At 44.1% G+C, this 24,287-nt stretch overlaps 1 protein-coding gene across 4 annotated transcripts in view; it reads left to right on the forward strand.

Annotated features, from left to right (window-relative positions):
- arhgap10 (Rho GTPase activating protein 10) overlaps positions 1 to 24,287 on the forward strand; it is a 40,971-nt gene that overhangs the window by 12,130 nt on the left and 4,554 nt on the right. For 2 of the 4 annotated variants that reach the window (XM_078109141.1, XM_078109139.1), the window contains exons 4-21: positions 491 to 562; positions 749 to 850; positions 1,794 to 1,904; positions 2,080 to 2,184; positions 2,839 to 2,968; positions 3,445 to 3,551; positions 3,698 to 3,792; positions 4,382 to 4,463; positions 4,668 to 4,710; positions 4,812 to 4,880; positions 5,333 to 5,407; positions 8,662 to 8,746; positions 10,367 to 10,425; positions 11,794 to 11,899; positions 14,053 to 14,212; positions 16,283 to 16,424; positions 18,832 to 18,988; positions 23,899 to 24,000. In XM_078109141.1, the coding sequence (XP_077965267.1) occupies positions 491 to 562; positions 749 to 850; positions 1,794 to 1,904; positions 2,080 to 2,184; positions 2,839 to 2,968; positions 3,445 to 3,551; positions 3,698 to 3,792; positions 4,382 to 4,463; positions 4,668 to 4,710; positions 4,812 to 4,880; positions 5,333 to 5,407; positions 8,662 to 8,746; positions 10,367 to 10,425; positions 11,794 to 11,899; positions 14,053 to 14,212; positions 16,283 to 16,424; positions 18,832 to 18,988; positions 23,899 to 24,000 (1,802 nt within the window). Of the gene's footprint in view, positions 1 to 490; positions 563 to 748; positions 851 to 1,793; positions 1,905 to 2,079; positions 2,185 to 2,838; positions 2,969 to 3,444; positions 3,552 to 3,697; positions 3,793 to 4,381; positions 4,464 to 4,667; positions 4,711 to 4,811; positions 4,881 to 5,332; positions 5,408 to 8,661; positions 8,747 to 10,366; positions 10,426 to 11,793; positions 11,900 to 14,052; positions 14,213 to 16,282; positions 16,425 to 18,828; positions 18,989 to 23,898; positions 24,001 to 24,287 lie in introns of all 4 variants that reach the window. The other 2 variants (XM_078109138.1, XM_078109140.1) reach the window with 1 other exon arrangement.

Raw genomic sequence — 24,287 nt, forward strand, 5'->3', positions numbered from 1 at the left:
GTGACCTTGTTAGGGGTGCACTTCTGGCTTAAATCCCTAACAACCTCTGTAGATGTTATGTAATTCATCTACTTCGTTTAGTTTAGTTTAGTTGGGTTTCTATGAAAAGCCGCTCTGTCGTAGTGTCTGTCTCTCTGTAGTGTCTGAGGTTAGGGTGTGGGCCCGTCATCAGTAGCTGATTGAGATGACTGTTTTAGCGCAAACACAGCACTGCTAATCAAAGTCGCATGACATCTAAGTAAGGAGAAGTAGGCTGAGCATGCAGGCACAGACATGTCCCGCAGCACACACAGCAGAAGCACTGGGGGAATGAAAGAAATACGTTTTAGGATATAGGAAGACAAAGCTACTTTTAGAATAATAGTTATGTCACTGCATGTGATTTATTGCTTGCCAACCTTCAATGGAGTTCGTAAACATGCAATACTGGAAAATGCTGTTGTCACATGAAATAATGAGATAATGAAGGCACCGTTGTTGGTGTGTCTAGATGAGAAACATCACAGAAACATTAATGAAACCCCTGGAGAAGTTCAGGAAAGACCAGCTTGGTACAGTAAGGGTAATGTATGACTTTTTATCTTCACAAAATATGTTGACGCTCTTGGTTTATATATTTTTATGTTTGTTGTACCCCCACAATAAAAATAATCAGTTGATAACATATCAATTGTACTGCAAACACAGCATTGACTCCTTTGTCCCCAAGATTAATTTAGATTTTGTTCTTCCTATATTCCTTCATAAGGCGGAGAGAAAGAAGTATGAGAAAGAAACCGAAAAGTACTACAGCTCTCTGGAGAAGCTTCTGAATATGTCGGCGAAGAAGAAAGAGCCCCAGCTTCAAGAGGTATTAATCCCTGCCTGATCTCACCCAGCAGATCTGTAGCAAGCAGAATATAGTCATTCATAGTGGCAGCAAAACGGATGGAAACGGTTATTTTGCGTAGTTAGAGAATTCCTGTTTCCCCTTTTTGCCTTTGGCGCCACGCTGCAAAGCCTGTTGGACCGTGCGAGTTTCCACTAACAAGTCTTACAGCAGCAGTTTTTCCAGCCCGGTCGGGGGAAAGTAGGTGTGTGCTCACTTCTGACCAAAAGTCAGAACTGGGGGCTGTAGTTTGGGAAACAATCCATGCACCAGTACAACAGTGTGGGCCCTTTTAACTGCGGAGTCAACGACCGCTCGCTAAACAATGTTTCTGCCTCCTTGTCTTTAATGAAGCCATGTCGACGTGATGCCTGCAGGCTGTTCTGTTCTCTGTGGCGCTCTTGTGTTACCAACAATGGTTTCTATCAGACTTGGAATAGATAGACCCAGGGATTAATTCACAGCCACAGGAGTCATGAACTTCATAAATGGTGCATTAGATTCTTTGGTAAATTCTCATACATACACAAACATATATATGTGTTTGTGTATGTATGAGAATACACACTGTGTGTTTTTCTGGGATGTGACCTGTCCCTCAAGGCTGGCACAGTGGTTTGTTTTGCCTCACAGCAAGAATGGAACAAATCCCCCTTCGCTCTGCTGGGGCTTTACTTTACCCCCCAGTTGTATGGTGCGTGAAGCTTCCCTCAGATAGAGGGTGTGGTACGTTGTGCAGATCCCACAGCCTCCTGAGACAATTATTTGGGGCAACAATACATTTTCCCAAACTCAATTTGAACTCTTACCATATTTGATCTAGACCTTACCACCACCAATATCCCCCTTTCCCGAGAAAAGTGCCGTTTTTTTTTTTTAAATCACGATGTGTGTCGCCTCTCCCACTCCAACCTCCTCCCCCCAGGCTGACAGCCAGGTGGAAACCATGAAGCTGCACTTTCAGGAGGAGTCGCTGACCTATGTGTGCAAACTGCAGGAGATACAGGAGAGAAAGAAGTTTGAGTGTGTGGAGCCGGTGAGTGACATAACCTGGCGGCATGTCAGCAATGATGTTTCACATAGATAACAGCAGGGGGGCAATGTAGGATTTGTCTCAATGAGCGATTGCGTTGTGAGTTTCTCTTTCGCTCGCTGGCTGTTTAGATCAGCGTCTCTTTATCTGTCCTTTATGTGTCCTGATCTTTTTTTAGATGCTGGCCTTCTTTCAGACGGTCTTCACCTTTTATCACCAGGGCTTTGAGCTCGCCAAGGACTTTGACCACTATAAAAAAGCACTGCAGATCAATATTCAGAATGTAAGAAAGATTCATGTTTTCTTCTTGTATTTGCATAAGGATGATTCTGAGCATGACGGCAATTGATTTTACACATGTTGTGTGCTCTCCATCTGCCCAAAGAGCACAAAGCTGTATAATGGGTGCCAGAGTGAATACAATCAGAGTAGAGATCAGAAGGCCCGTGAAAGAAAACACTATAGCTGAAAACAGCATCACGGAACTTTGGTTTCCTCCAGGCCAATATGTTGTCTTGATTTGGTATTTTTTCGGTTTCATTCTTTGTTTTGGATTACATTGGAGTATGGTCATCTGTTGTGCACTGCCTGTGCACTTTATTTTTTATTCCTCTTGTTTATATTCTTCTATTTTATAGTGTAGATTTAAATCAAGATGTAAATTTTCCTGCAGTGTCCGTTGTCTTACTGTCCATAGTTATGCACATTGTTATGTTGTCAATTTCTGCATGTCAAATATCTTGTATGTCCAACATATTTTGGCAATAAATGCTATAAAACTCTTGTCATGGCGATAACGGCGTTTCCAAGGACAACCCTGGAGATTTGAGTTGTTGTGACCTCTTGTTAGGAAGGTCTCTCTGCCTAATCACTGAGCATCAGGAAGTGACTTCCTGGAGCCTGTGTTTACCCCCCACCCTCCTCCCCCTCCCACCAGACAAGGAGTCGTTTTGAGGGCGCGCGGTCAGAGGTGTACGATCTAATGAAGAGGATAAGGGAGGCCCCTCAAGAATACAGACAGACCAGCCCCATCAGTTGTGAAGGTTACCTCTATGTACAAGAAAAACGTAAGATGTATATCTCAAATGTTGTTTTATTCGGGGGTGTCCTATTATACCCATTTTTAACACGCACATAAACATACTCCAATTTCATAATCAGAAAGTGTCTTTTACTGCTTTTTTTAAAACACTTATAGAAGTGGTGGTATTTACGATTTAAAGGTTTCCTGTGCCCACTGTGGGTTGTCAGTGATTCTATCTAAAGGGTTGTGTGGCAGTGAAGTAATTCTCTGCATCCCTATAATGGGAAAAATACATGGATGTTTCAAATCCATTTTTAAGTAGCCGCAGCAGCAATAGAAGTGCAATGTGACGCACTTGGTACTAAACGCTGACTTACAGACTTGAGTGAACCGGTTATAATTCTTGTCTACTTGCTGTCACACATCACTCTGGATGTCTGCCCTGATACTGCTGTGTATGGACGGATGGTTGCTACGCAAACCGCGTTGAATGTCTGTGTCACGCGCTTGTTTTTCCAGGGCCGCCTCCCTTCGGCTCAAGTTGGGTCAAGCGCTACAGCACGTATGTCACAAAGCAGAAGATTCTTCACATGGTGACCTTTGACCACAGATCCGGTGGCAAGATAGTGAGTTGTCCTACGACACGTTGATGCCTCGCCAGATTTCTGAAATCCAAACAACTTTGTGCACTACGTCATCTCACTCTGGAATGACACGCTATCTGTTGTAATTCATTTTGCTCCGTACAGTAAGGACTTTCTCTCTTTTTCAGGGGGAGACAGAATCCGTCACGCTCAAATCCTGTCTCCGCAAGACGCTAGACGTGTTGGACAGGAGGTTCTGCTTAGAACTTGAAATTACGGATCGGTACGTCTTTGCCTAACACCTCTTCTGTTAACACACTAATGATATATATTTTATATTACAGACACGCATCGATTATCCACTGTGGCATTCCACATTAACAGCCTTGCTAAAGACTACAGCTTCACACAACTAGGTCAGCTTTCTGCTCTGTGTTCTGTATTGCTGAGGGCAGGACAGCAGGATTTATGTCGGGGGGGCTATCCTCACACACTTAATTAGGGTAATTTGTCGCACCCCTCTGTGCCGTGCTGTTATGGATATCTCATTTTGTCACTCAACTGAACTCTGCCCTACCCTTTTTTTCCTGTAGTATTAATAGAAGAGCAATAGCCCAGATTTAACATGGTCATTTGAGTCTCCACACATCCAGCTGATGGGGATGAGTAGCTTGATATCTATCTGGTCCCACGTGATGGTATGTTCCATGTATCCGCATGGACAACTGATAGGTCTCATATTTTTAGTAATTGCCAAACCGAGGTGATTTTTTTGTGTCAAATATTTTGCTCCTTTTGGTGCTTTCTAATGACACAGAGCAGTTCCCTGCTGTCTGTACCTCTAACGCTGATGTGGTGTGGCTCTCTTCCAGCCCTGGCACGGTGCTGACAGTACAGGCTATGTCAGAGGATGACCACAAGTTCTGGATGCAGGCCATGGATGGGAAGGAAGCTGTGAGTCAGCCGCCTGCACCGTGTTGTGTTTTCGTGTTACTCACACTTGAGTCATGTAGCTCCACTGTATGCTGTTTAACTGCCATCTTTTTGAGGAAACCTTTCTTTTTGTGTTGTGCTGCCACATACCTGCACTTTACTGTGCATCACGATGTCCAAGTATACTTTGTTAAGCCATAAAGGTTTTTTTTATTTTTCCTCTAGTCTGGACCTTATCTCGGGAGGACGTATTCTAAAGAAAGAGGCAGTAAGCATTCTTTGGAGACTTTGTATCTGTAAAAGAATATCATAAACTTTCATGAGCGCAATGCATGACCCCTTTTTTATGATTTATTTTGATCTCTGCAGTTGATGCTCAGCTGAATAATGTCGGTTTGAGTTTTATGAAGAACGCCATCAGCGCCATAGAGACAAGAGGTGAGCCTTGCATAAGTAAGGTCATTTATTTAACATGACATTTGGTAAATGGTAACGTAGGAGCACTATTGTCATCTCTACACAAGGGGGCAGACTTGCTCCAATATTGGTACCAAAGTCTGACTGGAAGCTACTGCAGGCAGTACATACTGAAGGAATAGTCTATGAATAATGCTTTTCATTTTGCAGCACTTACGTTCTTATTAATTTCATTTTCATTTTGTTCTGTTCCCCCTCAACATTTATTTCTGCAATGGTTTATCTACCATACTAAACTGTTAAATTGCAGTAATTTATTCATGTATCTGATGTATAGACAACACTATATATGTACGTTTCTGTTCTTATTCTTGTTTTGGTCCTCTCATTTATTGTGTGGTTTCTGTGTTCTTTTCCTTGTAAAGCACTTTAAAATATTAAGATCAGTAATAAAGTTTCCTGATTGCTTTCAGGTATTAATGACCAAGGCCTGTACAGAGTTGTTGGGGTGAGCTCCAAGGTCCAGAAGCTCCTCTCATTAATGATTGGTAAGTACAATGCTATTATTTTCTTTCCGTTCTTCAAATACATTTTGCTTAGAAATTTGCTGGTCAGAACCGAACAAAAGTTAAAACCATATTAAAAAGATAGTGACCTACAATCAGCCCATGACCCATCAGAAGCATGTCTCTCAAATCTTTTACTCACTTCATGTCTGTTGTATTTCCCCCAGACAACTAGTGAGGACCCCTCCCAGCCGCAGTTTTTTGCCTTGTGCTTCATTAACGCACCACTAAACCCGCCTCTCCTCCACTCAAAGTCATCAGTCGTCTTTCCTTTGTGCCGCACACTGGTCTTGAATCCCTTTCAGTCGTGGCTCCCCGTCTGCACTCTGGTTTCCTGCCGTCTCCGGCAGGCACGAGCTGGCTTTCAGCTCTGTGTCCAGAATAACAACAAACTCTGGCAACTGGCAGCCTGTCTCGGCTTCCTCTCCAAAAACTTCCAGCCTCCCAACCTGCCGACTTATGCTGTGGCCTCCATTAACACTCTGCTGCTGCATTTTAAGAAGTTTCTTTAAGACCTGATTGTAGTAAAAGAAGCATTTGTCTGCGGGCTCTGGACATTTCACATATCGTCATGAACAAGGAAAAAATACAGACATTGCTGGCTTCAACGTCTGCAAATGTTGGTCCACTGATAGACTTAATGGAAAAAGACATTTCCATTAAGCTGCCTAGAAAACTTATGAAATGACAGAGGTAGTACCACCGCACACAAAACGTTTCTGCAGTTCACAGTGAGTGGGTGAAGCGAGCTTTAAACCCTTAAGAAAGTCTTCGTATCCTCCCACTCCTCCTCCTTTTCATCTCTCACCCACCGACATGGCCACGGTCCAATCTGAGAATACCGAGTACTAGAAAACGAGTCTTCCATCACATCAAAGCCCAAAAAAAGATAGCGGCCACCTTTCAATGTCAGGCAACAATATAAGCGGTGCGTTCTGCCCGACCTGTCCCTTGTGCAGTTGGGATTTGCCTATTTTGATTCCATGGCTATAATTGCAGAGTGGGGCAAATTCAAGGTATTTTCCAAAGATCTGCTCAATACATTTTACATTTCAGGTGGAAAGGAATACTAATGCCACCGTTCTTTGGTTTATTACACAAAACTGCCCGGTTCTTTAATGTTTTTGTCAGCTCTCGATAAAACGGTTGATTCACTAATGTCGAAGAAACAGACACGCACGCACAGTGGCTGGTAGGCTCGCCTCTCTGATTTAAGTTCAGTCTGAGTCAGGCTGGACCTTCTAGGCCAGGGGTGTCCAGCCTGAGGTTAGAAGGCAAACTGGGTTCTGATCAAGCAGAACGAGGAGGAGGAGCTAGACGCTGACTGCCTCAGAAGGAGGAGAGACTCAATAATGTAGCGTACCTTTTTAGACGGTTCCTAGTGAAGACGCGTATGGCGTTTCACTCAATTGGTTTTTCCATTAAAAAAAATAACAGAAATAATTCCATAAAGGAGGAATAAAAGGAGCTAGTGAGAGAAAAGTGCAAACTCTGCCTCCATACTGTCCAATTGCACTGGCCAATTGTTTTGCCCTACAGCCAAAAATATAAAATAGATTTGAACTCATTTACGATCAGAACCACGACGTTATAAAAGTAATCTATAGAATCCGCGCCCTGTGGTGCGTTTAGTGATGTCTTTGCTAGAGAGGCATGTCTGCATGTTGAGTCCCTTTGATCAGCAGCTGGGGAATAAAAAAAAAAAATCTTAATTACAAACCAGTTTGACTTCTCTTTTGCTGAATCCGATGCCCCACATATCCCTTCTCTGTATGCCGGCTCACCCAGACTTTCCTCTGGGCTTCACAAGAGTAGTGGATGTTGTGAATAGGACCTCTGACACAAGGAAAAAACATTTGACGGTTTTGAATGCTTTATGCTTTGTCATGTTTTATGAAATGATCACCCTTAAAAAAAAGTTCTTGGAGCTGCTAGTGACTGCTCCACCACCCCATTAATAAAGATAAGAGTGCAAGCAGGGGACATTTTGTTTGACTGCAGCGAAAATTGACTTCAGGAAATGCCGAACCTCAACAAATACGGAGAGAGGCTGAATATTTTGTTGGATAAAACTGTCTTTTTTTTCCCCTCCACTCAAGTTCACTGCACCACTCCATGTGTTGCTTTCAATGATGACACCCCATTGTTTATTTCATTAAGATCTATCCATGATATTTTGCAACAGTCATATTGCACTTCATTTCACTTCATTTCACATTAATTAGAACAGTTTTTCATTCCGCCCTTCTCTTTTTGAAAAAGTCCGACGTTTCCAGGGTTTCCAGTTTAACAGACCTGCGTCATTGATGTGTACAGCACAAATGTTCTTTTTGTGCATCCAAGGATGCCATGGGAGCTGCACTTTTAGCGTTAGTTGCTATGCTACAGTCCCCAAACAGTACAGTCGTGTCCCGAAAGGCTTAATTGAGATAACTAATGTAAAACAACAAAGAATTGTAACGTTTCTGCTGCTTTGTGGTCAGTGGTGTCAAGGTCAATGCTTCTCAATCCATCATTTTCCTTTTGTGTCCTTGACCTAACCAACTCCTAGGCCGCTTGTGCTAAAGCAGTCTACAGTCTGTGCAGACCTCATTAATCTCAACGCATACACACACTTGCAGAGGCGCAGCTTTGGCTACAAACACTCCCCGAAAAACATTTGCTTGCAGAAGTTGATATTGGACAGAGCAGGCGGAGAAACACACACAGTCCTCCTGGCTGCTGTGCTTGGATGAAATAATGAAAAACCCTTAAATGCCATGTAACGCAGACCACCTACGAGACTTGAAGCCGCGAGGCGACCGGAGCCCTCTGCAGTACACCTCACTGACACGTTACTTCCACATCCTCAGTAATTCATTCGTGGTTACTTAATCGGTGGTCATGATAACGTGCCACCTCAATTTTCAGCAAAACACAGCGCTGGTGTCCCTGTGGAGCCAGCGACGTAGTGCGGGATTAATTAAAGTTAATGAGTAAAGAACCAGCAGCGCCCTACAGAAGCTGTAACTTCCTTCCATATCCACCCAGGCTGGACTAGACAGCCCCTCCAGGCTAGCAGCACTGCTTTTATCCTCTCGTGACTTATTACTAGTTACATATTTATATTGCATATCGTGACATTGTAGGGCGCCCATGAAATATGAGCGCTTGGCTGCTGAATGTGGATAACTACGGTTGGCTGTTAAAATTCGTTAAAAACGAGGAATATGTTTGGTGATTTGTGTTTGATTCAGATGAGGAGAGCAACGAAGTGGACCTGTCTACCAGCGAGGACTGGGATGTGAAGACGGTAACGAGTACACTGAAGCTCTATCTGAGGTAAGGATCAGCGGGATTAAAGACTCACTCGGTCATATTCTCAAATATTCCCTATTTTTCTGCTGATTATCTGTCATATGTGTAATCCATCATTTTTTGGACTTTGGTTGAATAAAGCAATAAATCTTTGACGGTTTAGAATCGTCACTGACATGTTGAATATTTCATGTACAAAACCGTAAAGTGACCTAAAATCTACCCAGCATCATAGTTTTATATGGTTGTACTTGCTAATCATTTCACCTCTGTTGTGTTCAGTTTAACGTTTCCTGTCACTCACACCGTTCTAAATTCTCATTCATGTTTGCCTTGTTCATTTAATGTAGTAATGTCATTTTGTGAAATTGTATTAATGAATTGAATCAAAGGCTGTGACGTGACCGAGTTCACAGTGTCTGACCTACGAAGACCCCAGTGGTTGAAGGAACATCTTCTTTTGAAGAATACGATGGAGGCTCTGTTCATTTCAAACATTCAATCCATTCTCGTTTCCGTCTTTTCATATAAAACCAGTTAATTATGCAAAGTGCTGCTGAATAATTAACTCCTTGCGAGGTCACATTGCTCACTGTATGCTTGTTCCACATTCACCGACTCCTTCCTGGTTGACAGACCGAGGGGCCGAAGTTCAAAGATTAAAAATGTAGTTTGGTTGCAAGAAGCTGAGGCAGGTTTTCATTTAAATGCCGAACCTTTTTTTCTTTTGTAAACATGTTCAGCGAGCAACAAATTAAATTAAATTTGCTTATTAAAATGGAAGCAAAGTTATGTTTTCTGAGTTTGGACGTGGTCTTTTTTTCCTTTTTAACACAGTAAATAAACTCACACGAAGCCCATACCCGTATAGTTAAGCAATATGGCTTTAAGGCCATCATCTGCTTTTATTTTATTTTTTAAAGATTTCTTGTATTGGCCAAAACCAAATTTTATAAAATCCAGATTATGGAGAAAAAAAAAGAAAAAGAACACACAGGCTCATATAACGCACCCACCCGAAACAAACCATGACATGAATGGAAGTGGCCGGTAAACAAGATCCTTACAAAATAAGCAGAAAAACCAAACATAACAAATTCTAGAAATAAATAAATAAATGGGATTAGCCCATCGTCTCTCAAGCATCTTGATCAGGGTGTAAACAAAGGTTCCTCTTCAGAGGGGTTGAGGGCTCATTAACTCACTCACAATCTGTCTCCTCTGGTTCTATGGGTGCAGACGCTTTGTTCAATCAGGCAAACAACCTTTAAGCTAACACTGCTCATCCATATTGTTATGCTATAATAGACCCTGCACAGCATTGCCCTGACATGTCTTTCACTTTGTGGCTGGCCTGCTGGAATAAAGCGGGGGTCAATCTCCTCACTTTCCTCTGAGGCTAAGTACCTTTGGCCAATAGCCAGCTGCAGTGTGGAAGTACCTTCAGATGAACTTGGTTATCTCAACGTGTGCACCATCTAATTCCATCCCCGGGCCCGGCCACATTAATCATTGCTGTGTGCAGACCCTATAAAACAGTGTGCCGGCTATTTCTGTCCCCCCCCTACCCCCTCGCTCACTTCAGCTCTCACTTCTCCCCCCCTCCCCCAACCCTTCCCTCTTTCTCTCTCTGTCTCTGTGAAGAAGCCTCCCGGAGCCGCTGATGACCTATGGACTTTACAAAGAGTTTATTTGCCTCGCAAGTAAGTTTGACCTCTGCCTCCACCGTCACGGAGTACAGACCAGGCCAGTGTACACATGTGTTGTGTCAGTCGCAGAGCAGTGTCAGCTTAGCAAATATTCAGTCACGTGAAAACCTTGTTGAATCACCGTTTTATTCACTCTTTGTAAACGTTTGACCAATTCTTTTAAGTGGGCAATAGTGGCCAATCCTCTTAAGTAAAGGATTCATAGTCGGAAAGCGTTTTGGTCCGTGTGTCTTGAATGCTGATTAGGATCTAGCTAATCTTTCAGACACTCGACATGTCACTTAAAAAGTGTCACGTTTAATGCTCTGCGGTGAGTTTACGCCTTCTTACCCAGCTTCAGAAATTTGCACTCGACACCGTTGCCCGTTTTTGTCACGAGAAATGAATCCTGTTCAGCCACCTCTGGCTCACACATACCTTTTTGGCATTTCAGTTTTCCCACTACTGCCCATCTTCATCTAATTTCGAACTGGCCAAATAACTGTATGAGGTTAAAGCTAAAAGCTTTATAAATATGCTGTAATTTGCATGGCCTCAAATGGTCCGGTGAGCGACCTTGAACAGCAAAAAGACATTCACTTTTTTTTCCACCCACACAACATCATTTATATGGTAAATGTTTTTTTATTTTTTTATTTTAGCAAGCCAAACTTGAATCCTATTACAACAAGTGCTATAATTGGATCAGGTTGAAATTTTTATCAGGCGCTTGCAATGCCCTCATAACGAGGGGGGAAAAAATGGATTAGCAACGAATGTTTTCTTTTTGATGGATGACAGCATCCATAAGCAGCTTTTTCCATGTTTAAATCCTTGTCGTTCCCATAGTAATGATGTTTTGTGTGTGTGTGTGTGTGTGTGTGTGTGTGTGTGTGTGTGTGTTCGTTCTGTGTGGGCGGTCAGATGCCCATGTGTGAGGAATTGTTTAAGAGATGATCTTTGGGGGTTTTGACACAACCCTTTCATACAGTAGCGACAGTAACGTAACGCCGTCTCCTTCGCCAGCATTGTGCTACCTGCTGCCAAATCCAGGAGGCTTCAGACTACGCATCACTTTCACACCACTTCTTCGCTTAGTTAAACCAGAATGTATTTTCCTACAATCCTTAGACTGGAGGTGATAGCCTCCATTCATTGTGTCCTTTCATTAATTTCTGTTTTCCAGAATGAATCCAATTAGTTTGCCAGGACTTTTCAAGTAGTAGACGTTTCAATTATTCTGCTGATTCTACTTATTATTTTGGTGTGGTGTAGCAGATCAACGGTGTATTGCCATCATGTGCTGTTTGCTGTATAGTGGATGTATGTAGAAATCCTCGTAGTTTTTAACGCAACTGCTTTGCTTCTCCTCCGTTTGAACAGAGGGCGGCAGTCCAGAGTCCCGCATCCAAGCCGTCCACTGCCTGGTCCACAAACTCCCGGAGAGGAATCGACAGGTCCTCGGGCTGCTCATGAAGCATCTGGCCAAGTGAGTGTTCCTTGGTCGTAGTTCAGCCCATCTCCACTCAGTTCTCTCTTTCTGCTCTTCTTGTCTGTCTCCTCATTCTCACTCCACATGCTTTCTCTCTCTGTCTCTCTCTCTCTCTCCTTCACTCCCACTCTCTTCACTCCCCCTTCCATGCTGTCACTCCATCTCCTCTCTGTCTACCGTGACTGATGGCTAAGAAACTTGATGACATTCATGACATTCTTTTTTGTTGCTTCTTCATGTTATTTGTGAATTGCTAAACGTTTTTAAGGGGGAATTCTGGAGTGAAATAATATGGACCTCTTTAAATGAACTCCTCTTGAGGTCACTATACACACCCCTGAATAGACCGCTATTGTGCATCACTCCATTTGTGAGATTAGATAGGAAGAGAGATTCAAGAAATAGTGTTAGCTAACATTACAAGGTTTTACCTCAGCAAGCTTTTTATAAGCTAAATATGAGCAAATTGTAGATAAGTAAATAATCCCTTTTCCCTGAGGCAGTGAAAGTCTGGTGGATCTTATTTCATAGAAACCCGCTGCAGAATCAGGCTCTGGTAAAAAGGCTGCGCTATTGAAATTGAATTTGGATTATCCAGCGTGAAATTCTCCAGACTGGAGAGCCTCGAATATTTTTCTGAAGTTGGCGTGTGTGCATGTCCTGCAGGGGGAAGGAAGCGAAGCCAGAATTTCACACTCCTATCTGAAATGGTTTTCAGAGATGTTATAAATGTGAGTTGTCACCAATGTTTTTGTCTTCAAAGGCGTCCTTTGAAGCTATTTAAACTGTCTCAGCTGCTCCAATGCGTATCATCATATTTTGAGTGTGAAATCTCTTCACCTGTCCGCATAACTTTCTCTTCAAATTAATGTTTTCTCTCGTTTTCCACATATTTGACCTCCTCAGATCAAACTTCATCTACTGAAGGTGTTTCCTTTTGTAAAAATAATCCAGAAGGCATTACATGTATATTACTCTTCCTAAATTCTCCGTTATATTAAGAGCCTTATTACATACAATAAATATTTAAAAGTTTCCTTCAGTGCTTTTTAGCAGCATTCTCTGTTAAGCTGATAAAATAAATGACAATAAATCCCAATTTGATGAAAGCTTGATCTTTATGGGGGGGGGGGGGGGGGGGCGGAGGAGCAATTTTGCATAACAAATGCCTCACTGTATATTAAATGAGTGAGATTGTCATCTAGAGGTGGCTCAACACCTCATTTAAACAGTTTGTAAAAAAATCTAGACTGTATGTCGGGTGTTGTTGTTTCTCTCACGAAGCATTTGCTTCTATGAATTCTTCATTTGGTGGTTTGCTCCGATACTTTTCATGAAATGTTCTGCAACGTCTTACTCAGAGCAATTGAGTACTACAGGAAGAGTTGAGGCAATGAGCATTTTTCCACTTGCCAGATTTTTTAATGTGTTTTTTCATAGATTCCACAAACGATATCTCTGGTTAACACAAGCTCATGACATTTTTACGCTTTGTTCTAGGACATGAAATATGTGCGTGTCACAATAAAGGCAGTTTGCTAACAAGTGACTAAATGAGACTACAAAGGGTCATCAAGCTACTCAATGGTCTGCAGTGAATGACGTCAATGACATCATTCAACTGTGGGGCAGTTTATTAATACCCCAGAACAGGTTATTTCTTTCATTTGTATTTCTGCTCTATGAAACATAAAAGTGGTGATTGTTTGCGATGTTTATCTTGCTGAACAAATCAAAATGTAAGTGAATGTTTGTTCTCCACAAAGTTTATCTCCTGTGACCATATTTGGAATGAGGAGGAGTTTCAGCAGATTTGGCCTTTCAACCAAAGTATACGTTTCATGGTCGAATTGACATTGTGCTGTATCGAAGTAAACTTTATGCTAGAGTTTGAGACCATAAACTCACTCATAATGTTCACAATGTTAAGCTAATATTCACTCGGCAGAACCGTCTACAGATGATCTTCATCCGTGTGGCACTAGTCACGTTTTTATTTGTTCGTGTCCCTTTTCCTGTTAAGTGTTCAGTGTTTACTTGTTTTTACTGTATCCAGAACATCAATAATAAGGGTCCAGTAGCCGTACCAGCGAAGCGGAGTTGGTAAGCTGGAGTAATAGGTGTATAATGTGAGATGTTATCTTTCCCAGGGTGGCGGCTCACAGTAAACACAATCTGATGACCGTGGCCAACCTGGGCGTGGTGTTTGGCCCCACATTAATGAGGCCACAGGAGGATACCGTCGCCGCCATCATGGATTTGAAGTTCCAGAACATTGTGGTGGAGATCCTCATAGAGCACGATGAAAAGGTACCACTCACCACTGGGATTTGTATTACATGCAGGGTCGTGCGGACTGTACCATTTATATAAAAAAAAATATTATTAATAGTAGTAATTAGTACCATGTCTATAAAAACAGAGAAAAAGGTATTTTGGTTGCATTATGTTTTATTTTTCTCCTAAACTTCCAAATGCATTTTTCTCTGCAACATTGTATAGTTGTTTCCATTTGCCATCCAGCACTATATATACGAAAAGAATGTGTGCCAACGCAAGGTACAATGATGACACCATGTCAAATCTGAAGGAGGAGACACACAGCACCTCTGTGTTTATCCATCTGGGCGGCACCTAATCACTTGATACGCAAGCATAATAAATGTGCAAGCAAAGCAAAAGATCCAATGTTTGCACTTCCTGGTCTCTCAGGACTTCTGCTTTCCTACAATATTTAGAAGTTTTTTCTTTTAAGTTTCAACTTGGCATTTTCTGTTGGCAGAGAAGTGTGCACACTGTACTGTGCCTGACAATTTCAGTGATCTGTTTTAAGTCAACGTATATTGTGTTTATGGCTTCTACAAAATAATGAGCAGGCTAATGAGACGTGCATCACATTTAACGTAATCCTTTGGGAGAGCGTTCCTTTTCACCCAGTTGTTCAGGTACCAGGGAGCAAGACGGCACTTTTTAATAGACAGAATCTTTTATTTGGCCAATAGGGGGAGCCCCGAGTGCTCACACTGGAATCAAACACATTCTATTCTATTCATTGTCAGGACGTTAGTTCTTCTGATATACAGTTTGTTTCATTTGGAAGGTCTTTTGCCTGCCTCAGTGCATTTTATTTTGCTTAAAAGGTTGTTCTATAACCTGTAGTTCATGGGATCAGGTAATCTTAGGATGTCATTAATTGGTGTCAAACCTCAAAGGGGGATCATTTTGAGCGTCACAAGAGAAAAAGGTTTGGGATTAGTTTTATAATCCATTTGGTTCACTGCACTCGGCCTTGAATCAGATGGAACCGAAGAGCTTTTGGTCTTTCTTTTTGTTGTTTTCCTCCAGTTTCATTAAATGAAATATGATGTGTGCTGTGAATAATAGCTCCACCCAAGCTCGCAAATCTAAAATGGGGTGTGAGAGAATACAGAGGCTTGGTGAAACCCAACAGGCTATAGAAATGTGCTAAAACGACACCGTATGTACTGCTAGTCCCTGAGACTACCCTGAGGTATCCAACACCGTCCAGGTGATAACAGATGTAGTGTTAGAATGCAGCGAGAGCTTTTCGGAAAGTACAACGTGTCAGAGCAAGGGGAAAAGTTGAACAGGCAGGCATTAACTTCTCTCCCAGCTTAGTCCTTCTCCAGACTGTTGATACCAACAGTAGACTCTGTTTTACATTCACCTCCATCTGCAGGAGGAGACGGCAGAAACTCTCAGCCATATCAGATTTCTCACTTTTTCTATCGGCTTTCTCCTGCAAACTTTCTCTCTCACAGCAAACCCCTCCCCCCCCCCCCACCCCCCCAACCCCGCACGTCTGTGTCTGCCTCTCTCGTTCATGCCGTCTCACTTTCTCTGCCTCTCTCTCGCTCCTCCATTCCCTACCTTCCTCTGTGATCCTTTCTGAGTCTCTGCTGGGACTTCCCCTGCTCTGCAGCCCCATTCTCTTTTAACTCTACTTCTGAGGTTTCATGTGTAAACAGCCTGCGTCAGCCGGGCCGGCCCTCTGCGAGTCCAAACCCCGCTTGTTTGACTCTCTGCTCTTTCAGAGAGTGGGTCAGTTAATGTCACCTTAAGTCGGACCCGTATTTCTGGACGGGATGCGTCCTGTGTTACATGTGGAGCTGCTCTCTTTAATTTTGGCTAAAATCCTCCGGCATGCTGCCGTTAGGGTCCTATCAATGTGCTGCTCGGCTCTCCCTGGGAGCGCATGCTGTGACTGCATAAAGGCTGCGAGTTTCAAAAAGCTGTTCACTAAGTGAGGTCAGTTGAGGACGCGCTACTGCCGATCCAGCTGCTGCCGCTGCTCAACTCTTAACTGCGCTGTGCTTTCAGTCTCGCTCACAGCTTACTGTAATCACATTGTGTATTCAGATCTTCACCGATGCTCCAGAGTCGTGCCCTCCTTCACCTCCGGCCCAAATAGCGTCCGCTCCCACGAGGCAGTCCAAGAAGCAGAGTCGACAGAATCGGCCACTGGCTGTCTACAATCCACAAGCCCTAGACATTCACAATGGTAAGAGGCGTACACACCTGCACCTGTATATTTTCACACCTCCGAATATATTACAGGAACTGAGTTGGGGAACAGCACATGTATGATTATTCTAAGATGCAAAAAATACTTTTTAGAATAAAACTACCTCAGTGATCCAGAAGGAATGCAAGTTGGATATTGATTTATTCATGTACGGAGCCCAGTTGTCAGAGGCTAAATTTGTTTGGTAATTTGTTCTCGCTAATTTGTAATTTATGCTTTCAGCTAGGGGCGGCTTGTGAAACTTCCTTCACAACAATCAAATAATGCACCCATCCTGAAAGTTATTTTCTGTAACCATGTCATCCACGCTCTTTTGCCCACTCGAATGACCTTCATAAACTAAATGGAATGGGACTATCAACATGTTTTAATTACACGTGTGTCGGACCTGTTGCATGGCTGTAGCAACTGTAGTTAGGTAAGTTTGAACCGAGCTAAAAGTATATTTAATAATCTCAGCGCAACGTTAAGCTGCATGTGACCCATGGCTGATGTATTAAACTGCAATAGAGTAGTTTGAGCTTGTCTTACCAGATAAACTGGCACCTCAGTGTTTTTTACACTTGGCGTTGACTTAATTCCCTCCCTCGCGGGCGGTGTGTGTTACCTAGTGACCACTATGAGCTGCAGCGGTGTCCACCGACGACACACTGAACTCTGTCGGCTCATCGCTGTGCTGCTGTGTGGAGAGATTTGCCTTTGTGTGTCCATTTCTTTAACATGCTTAAAACTGTGATCACAATCCTCTGTTAAGTGATGAAATGAGAAAGTTGGTGGCCGTTCTCCTGTGCGCCAGGTAAGCTGATCACCCGACCTGGTGACCCGGACAGTCTGGCCACTGCAATCTGTGATCCAAGCCCCCGCACCACCCCTCCCCACCCCCCTCTGCACAGTAGGAATCTAAATCTGCTTACCGGATTGCCTCTCTTTTCCCCCCTCACGCCAGGTTTTAGCACAGGGTATTTTAATATCAGGGATGAAAGGCATAATCCTTTTTTAACCTCTGTCGCTTTTTATATGAGCCCCACTTAATTGCTTTTAAGTAAGTTGTCCCGTTCTTTGGCAGATAAAAGCACATCTCTAAACGATGAAGTGGGAGAAAGAGACGATTGTTTCGTATGCAAGTCTTGCACACACATATGTGACTACATGCCAGGCGGGGAGGGTGCATGTCTGTCAAATGTCTGCCTCTTACGTCGCTTAAGGCTCCATTTAGTGAAGAGCTGGTTTTCACTGAAGACACATCGGGGAACTAAGCAACGAACGGTAACTATGTCAGCCGGACAGCTAAGCAATGAGCCAATGGGAGCTGCAGATTCATGTGATATTTTTCATCATGTCTGTTCATCACCACTCCTTTCACATTATATTCAGATTTCAATCAAATGCGTTGCGGTTATATAATTTTTATGGAAAAGAGCTAGTAAAGTAAAGGACAGGAGAGAAAAAAATCAGGTTAATGTGAAATACAAACTTTATGGCTGTTAAGATCGTGGGTTGGACAACTGATTTAAGCCCATCCACGGCAGCGAAAGCTCTTTGTATTTTTCCAGAGTTGCGGTATTGGTGGCGCCTTTCCCGGGGAGCTAAAGGGGGCACCGAGAATGGTCGAGATAACGGAGCCGCAGCCATAGGAGTGTGGCGGAACATTTTAAGAAGCTTCCGAGACGAGATCCACCAGGATAAAAACTCTGTATTCAGAGGAAGCATTAAAGTAAAAAAAATAAAAATAAAAGGAAAGCGGCAAGCTCACCTAGAGGCATAAGCACACGTCCACAGCGTTTGGGTTATTCATCTCACTGCAAGACGGGAAAAACAAAAGTTCCACTCTTTCTGGCTTTGAAGCTGAGCCGAGGTGAATTTGCGAATCCTGTTATTCCTTTTAAGGTAAACAAAAAAAAAAAGACTGTTCAAACAAACTCTACACAACATAAAGTAATGATGCCATGCATCCATTGACCATCTTTAATGCGTAAATGAAGCTATGGCATTCGATAATAATTAGGCCCAGCCCTCAGCAGCAGCTCAATTCAGTTTAAAATGGACTTTTGGTTTGAATGCTTTTTTTCTTTCATGTTTTTTCTGGGGCAAACTTCTTTCTTTTTTTTTTATAACATTAACAGTTCTCTGTATCTCTCCCTTCTCCCAAGAGCAGGATCTTTCATTGACAGTAAAGTGGAAATAAAAGCACTTGTATCTCCCTAATGTTTCCTGTGTATGACAGCAGAGGCGTGTTATCATCAAAAATACAAACTTCCAATACAAACTAATGCAGCATTGCCTTTTATTTATCGTAAGCCAGGATCCTGTAAAGAAATAAAAAAAAAAATCACATTTTTGAAGAGATGTAGGTCATTAAAACAATACTGTGTTTTGTCAGCAGTGGCAGATGGTTCCAGTCTCACTGCCGATGAGACCTCGATGGGCAGCAATGAGTCCGTATCGTCCCAGTCGTCGTCCGCGTCGGCCTCGGAGCTGCCAGCAGAGAAGAGTGACCACGTCTCACTCAGCGCCAGCCTCAGCTCAGGCAGCAACTCCAGGTGAGCGCGCCGCTACGCTGGAGTCCCAGATCGATGTGTGTGTGTGTGTGTGTGTGTGTGTGTGTGTGTGTGTGTGTGTGTGTGTGTGTGTGTGTGTGTGTGTGTGTGTGTGTGTGTGTGTGTGTGTGTGTGTGTGTGTGTGGCCACTTAAATGCAGGTGTTCTGATCCTGAAGCAAATCCAGTCACCAATGAATCCAAACGTGCGCTGTGCGCGCCGTATGGACTGCAAAGGGAATTTTTTCACCGCAAACGAGTGAATCATGTTGTTATTAACTGGTCTCTGCTTTCAAAATATAGTTGTTCGCCTGATGACTAGACTGAGCTTCCTCATTCACTATGAATTTGCTGAACATCTTGGTGATGTGGGCGGCAACTCAAACGGTTTGTAACCAAGCTACAGAGCTTTGACTTCAAGCCAGTGCACTTTCACTTCACAGGAAACTAAACGTTTCATGTAAAGCCATTTTCCGTTGAAGGGATAATTACTTTTCATGAGGTTTTATTCTGTTGTGGCGTTATAATTATTATCATTACTCGTATTGGGATTATGTGGGTTCAGTAATGTAAAAGTTTTGTTCTTCTTATTAAGAATATTTTATTGTTGGAGTTTAGTTTCCTATATTAACAAATCGGCACACTCAAAAAAATAAATAATGTTATTTGTAGCATAATAGCAGCAGTGCCACTTTACTGCATTTTGTCCAACAGTTATTTTTTCTCCCTGCTTGTTAAAAGTATTTAGTGAGAAGAAACCATGTCACTCGTATTGTGAACGAACAATAACTGATTTTTGTACATTGTCATTTGACTCCGATCCCATGCCAGTAAGCAGCTCAATTCTCCTGTGAATCGTTTCAAGTTAATCAGAAAATGCAACAATGAAATGAATTAACTTTCAGTGTCAGCCCCAATGTTAATTATTTTTTGCTCTTTGGTCTTTTGCAAGAATTCGAGACAGAAAATCCTTCAGCATTTTGGTGCTCTGCGTCTCTGGCTTCTCCCGCCGTCCTCTCTCAGTCCTCGGCCCTTTCGCTTGTCTTTCCATCCCGTGGCTGGTCTTGAATGCTGATGTGAGAGATGAATTGTTGGGTTATGCTGCAGACTTTTTTTTTTTCTCCTCGTTCGCCGTCGCCTTCTTGTTCTCCATCAGCTGACGAGAGCTGTAAAATAAAAACAAATCCACCTCGCAACTTGACAGAGGACAATGTGATTCCTTTCTCACTTTGACCTCTGTGGGTATGTGCCCACCTGCGTGTGTAGGCTTGTCCGTATCAAGTGTTGTCTCCAAGTTGCAGGATTAGATAGACAAGGCTCTACAGTATTGCACTTATGTAACCGACTCCCTTTTTATTTTTTTTTCTCCTGCTGGTGTGTTTTTTTTCACTTTCCCACATATGTGGCATCATGTTGGACGACGGAAGGAGCCCCCAGGAGGAGGTCGTAAATCTCAGCTCCTATTTGTTTGGGAGACAGGTGGCCGTGCGTTGGCCGTGCAAATCGTATTGACATTGGGGATATATTCATCTTGTTTACCCTTATAGAAGCAGCCCCTGTCCCTTTTTTTATGAAGACTTGCGCCATATGTCACAGGGTGTCGCCCTGGCTTTGTTCACTCATACGTCGTAGCATGTGAGATGGTGGAGACCTGTTAGCACAGCACCTCTCTGGCCTGGAACCCAGGGATGCGGCTTCAGTCCTCGGCAACAAAAAAAAAGAGCGGTAGGGAAATCGCCTGCTAGAGTTCTTCCAGCTCCTCTCAAAAGTGTGTTATCTGCACTCTGGTGAGTTCAGAATTGCACCTGGAGAACAGCATTTTTTCGTTTCTATTTTCCTGTCGGATAGCTGCAGCAAAAAATCTGCCAGGTCATACACAAGTGCATCCTGACTCACTATATCGCGCCCTGACTCTTCTAGTGGACTGTGCCATGATTTATCATCTCCGTCATTTGCAATGTCTCGCCTCATTTCTCCTCTTCTCCCTAAAATGTAGTCAGCTTCTCCCAGTGGGGAGTGTTGCCTCGAGTCCTGCCCAATGAGGTTACATTTCTTTTAGCCCCCCTCCCCCCCTCCCTCTTGCCCCACCTTCAGGCCTCCATGCCTCTCGCTGGCAGGACAGCTGTGGATCATAAAATGGTGGATCAGACGTTATTTCCTGCCCACCCAAACCGGCGGCGGTGGCCCGGGCGCGCCGCTCGGCTGTCGGATTGATCCCACTTTTTGACTAGAAACGCTACTAAATCCCACCGCCGGGCCGTCCTTCTTAAGTCGAAAGGCAGTCTATAGCCCAGCTCATCCCGGCGGTCGCTCCGCGCCAGGATCAACAAGACCTGGATGCTGCGGGTGAAATTCCTGCAGTAATGAGAAGCAGCAGTCCTTTCTTGTTGATGAATTTCTCCACCACCACTGGTGTGTTCTGGTGTAGCTGCGTGAGAAGGATGTTTGATGACCCCTGATGGTTGGAAAGATAAACCAAATGATCTCCACCGGCACTTCAATTTGCAATGGGATGTCGTGTGATACATTTGATAGAATGATGTATAATAATTTTTCTTAGCATAGTGTCTTATAGTATATGCCTAAAAAAACAAGTCCTCACACCTTGATATTCTTTTTAAATTGTCCTAACACCTTGAGAGGGGTTTTCACGAGGGCCTTGCATGCTGTGCATCTTCACGCAAGTCCCATTTACTGTATTTAATCATGTTTGTAGAAGAGGCTTAGCTGGGCTGGTGATGGGTGAAAACAGCGGATGAGCAATTCAAAGCGTGCTGTTATTTTTGGTGAAGAGAAATGGCAAAAGATTTCCCGCGGTTTAGCTTCGCTATAATTGTGAGCGCAATTTTGGGGTGAGTCCATTAACAGGCTTCTAGGGCAGCAACGGGGCATTCACTGGTTCTCCTTCACTGTTTATTCTGTAATGTTTAAGATATTGTTTATTTCAATGATCTTTCTTTCAGTACAAATAAGCAGTTACATGTGTCAACTGCGCGCATGCATGCGCTTGATTTTATGGACGTCATCGGAGTGGGTTCACCTGCAGGTGGGTGAAGTGTTGGAGCTCCTGTCCTTCCCCCGCCCTCCCCTCCCTCCCTCCCCTCCCTCCCTCCCTCTCTCTCTCTCTTGGCTGTGACCCAGGCAGACAGTGGTGGTGCCTGGGCCCAGGTTAATGAGTGGATTTGCTGCACTGCAGCGCGCTATCCCCCCATGCTGATGTGGAGCAGCTGAGCACCACAGTGGCCCCCACACCGCTGCAGAGCTATAAATCACCCACAGTCAGGCCAGGCCCGAACGGAACAGCCACCGCTGGGGATGGACAAGCTCACTGAGGCGGAGGGAGGGAGGGAGGGCGGGTGGGGGGGGTGATGATGATGAAGATGAAGCGTGAGCCCAGTGCAGAGTGCTCACCTATGTGTCCACATAAGATCCCCAGCCACGCTCCCCCTTGGGGCCGCCTCGCTCTTCCACCAGCGCCAACGTAACCGCTATGCACAACATCCTCTCCACCTCCAGCCCCTCCCCAGCTGCTTCCTCTAATTGCCTTTATTAACGTCTCTATGGGAGCGGCAGCTAGGAGCAATTTGCTCATTATGTACTGTATTAGCACTGGCCCCAGGGCAGGCATGAAACACAGAGGGATGCCTGGCTCAGGCTGCTGCTCCTCGCTGCCTTTACCAGGACCCCTGCCTCCGTCCTGTGGTTCGGCCCTGATGCCGGCGAGTGGGAAGCGCAGCTGCTACTGTAAAAGATGAGGCTTATGTTGGAAGGGTTGTTGTTTGACTTTCCGCATACTCCGTTCTGGAGATCCCTGTAAGAAGTGAGCGTACACGGCGGCGTGGCTAAAGAATGGTTGACGCAGAGCCCCCAGAGCGCTGTCATCCGCCAAAATGGGTTTTAACGTTTTCAATGTCAAGTAGCAAATGCTCACAGGTTTGAATTATCATTTTTACTTTTGTCTGTTGTGGGAACAGAAAAACATACGTGAACCTTCCTCTAAAGACGGAGAATATTTGATCAGCCGTGTCTGTTCGTGCTTTTGACCAGTCGAGGTTTATGTCGACGATCAAATACATCGTTTAGCATGAAGCGAGATTTCAGACCTTCAGATAAATATATATATCAAAGTCCCTCTTGATGACTACCTTCTAAGTTAATTTGGACCATTTGCGAGAGCCAGTCCTCCTGAAAGGCTCTTTGGCAGATGGCGTCGGATGAAGAATGGATTTTTTGTTTACGAAAGCCCGGTGTCCTCGTTATCGGGATAAATGTGCAGAGAACACAACGAGACTCGAGCTCTCCGCGACAGTCGAGTGACGTGAATAAAGTGTGATACATTACTGCAGGGTTATTCAATGAGGTCCCGTACCACGGTCATAGCAATTATGTTTTATGTCTTCTGTTCTCCGCGTCAATGTTTCGCGGCCGGCGACCTCAGCCGCCCGACGTCCACGGTGGTTTCAGTCACGTCTGTGACGGAACACGCAGAGGCAGCTTGTTAAAACGATGCTCGTGGACGGCGCTCGTAATTGTTTTGAGTGCGGTACGTTGGTGTAGAAACGTGTCCTCGCGTTGTCTCCATAACAACAGGTTGCTCAGTTTTGCTCACCTGTTGCTCTGATACCACCACTTACAGTAGTCGCTACCACGAGTAAACAATTTACCGCTGCAGGAGAGCACAGCGTCTGTTTATCGGGGAGAGCGTCTCGCCTTATCTGCTTTGCTGAAAACCTTTCATGTTGAACACCTTTTAACACTTCCACAGCCTTTCTGTGCGCGTTCTAGTTTTTTTCGAGCTGCAAGTCGCAGCGGTAGTCGGGTCTTATGCCACGTTTTCAGTCAATAGACGACACCGTAGGATCTGTGGTGAATAAAGGTGTGTGTGTTTCTTTTTTTTTTTTTATCTAATCTGCAGGGCCCCTTTAGCAGGAGCCTCCTGTTCGGCTACCGGCGCCTCGGCCGAGACCCAAGCTGGCTCCACCGCAGCTGCCTCTGACGAGGAGAAGCCAGAGGAGAGGTAAGACCGGTTTGTTTGGGCCTTGTTTTCCTCCCAACAGAACACACTAACATAATCGCAGCCATTCTTACGCTCCCGTGTCGACCGGACGTCACACCCTGGCGTCCGTTCACTCTCTCGCTTTCGCTCCTTTCGCTGGCTGGTCTTATCTTGCCTGTTCCCCACAACAAAATCAACAACGCCCCTCACTCGTCAAACATCTCCCTTGCAGTCAAGTGCATGAGTGTTTTCCCTCGATTTGTCGTGCATTCACCAGCCTTTCATTTTGGTTTGAGTGGGTCCGGATG

Source organism: Gasterosteus aculeatus, chromosome 9 (assembly GCF_964276395.1).
Source record: "Gasterosteus aculeatus chromosome 9, fGasAcu3.hap1.1, whole genome shotgun sequence".
Taxonomy (NCBI): Eukaryota; Metazoa; Chordata; class Actinopteri; order Perciformes; family Gasterosteidae; genus Gasterosteus; species Gasterosteus aculeatus.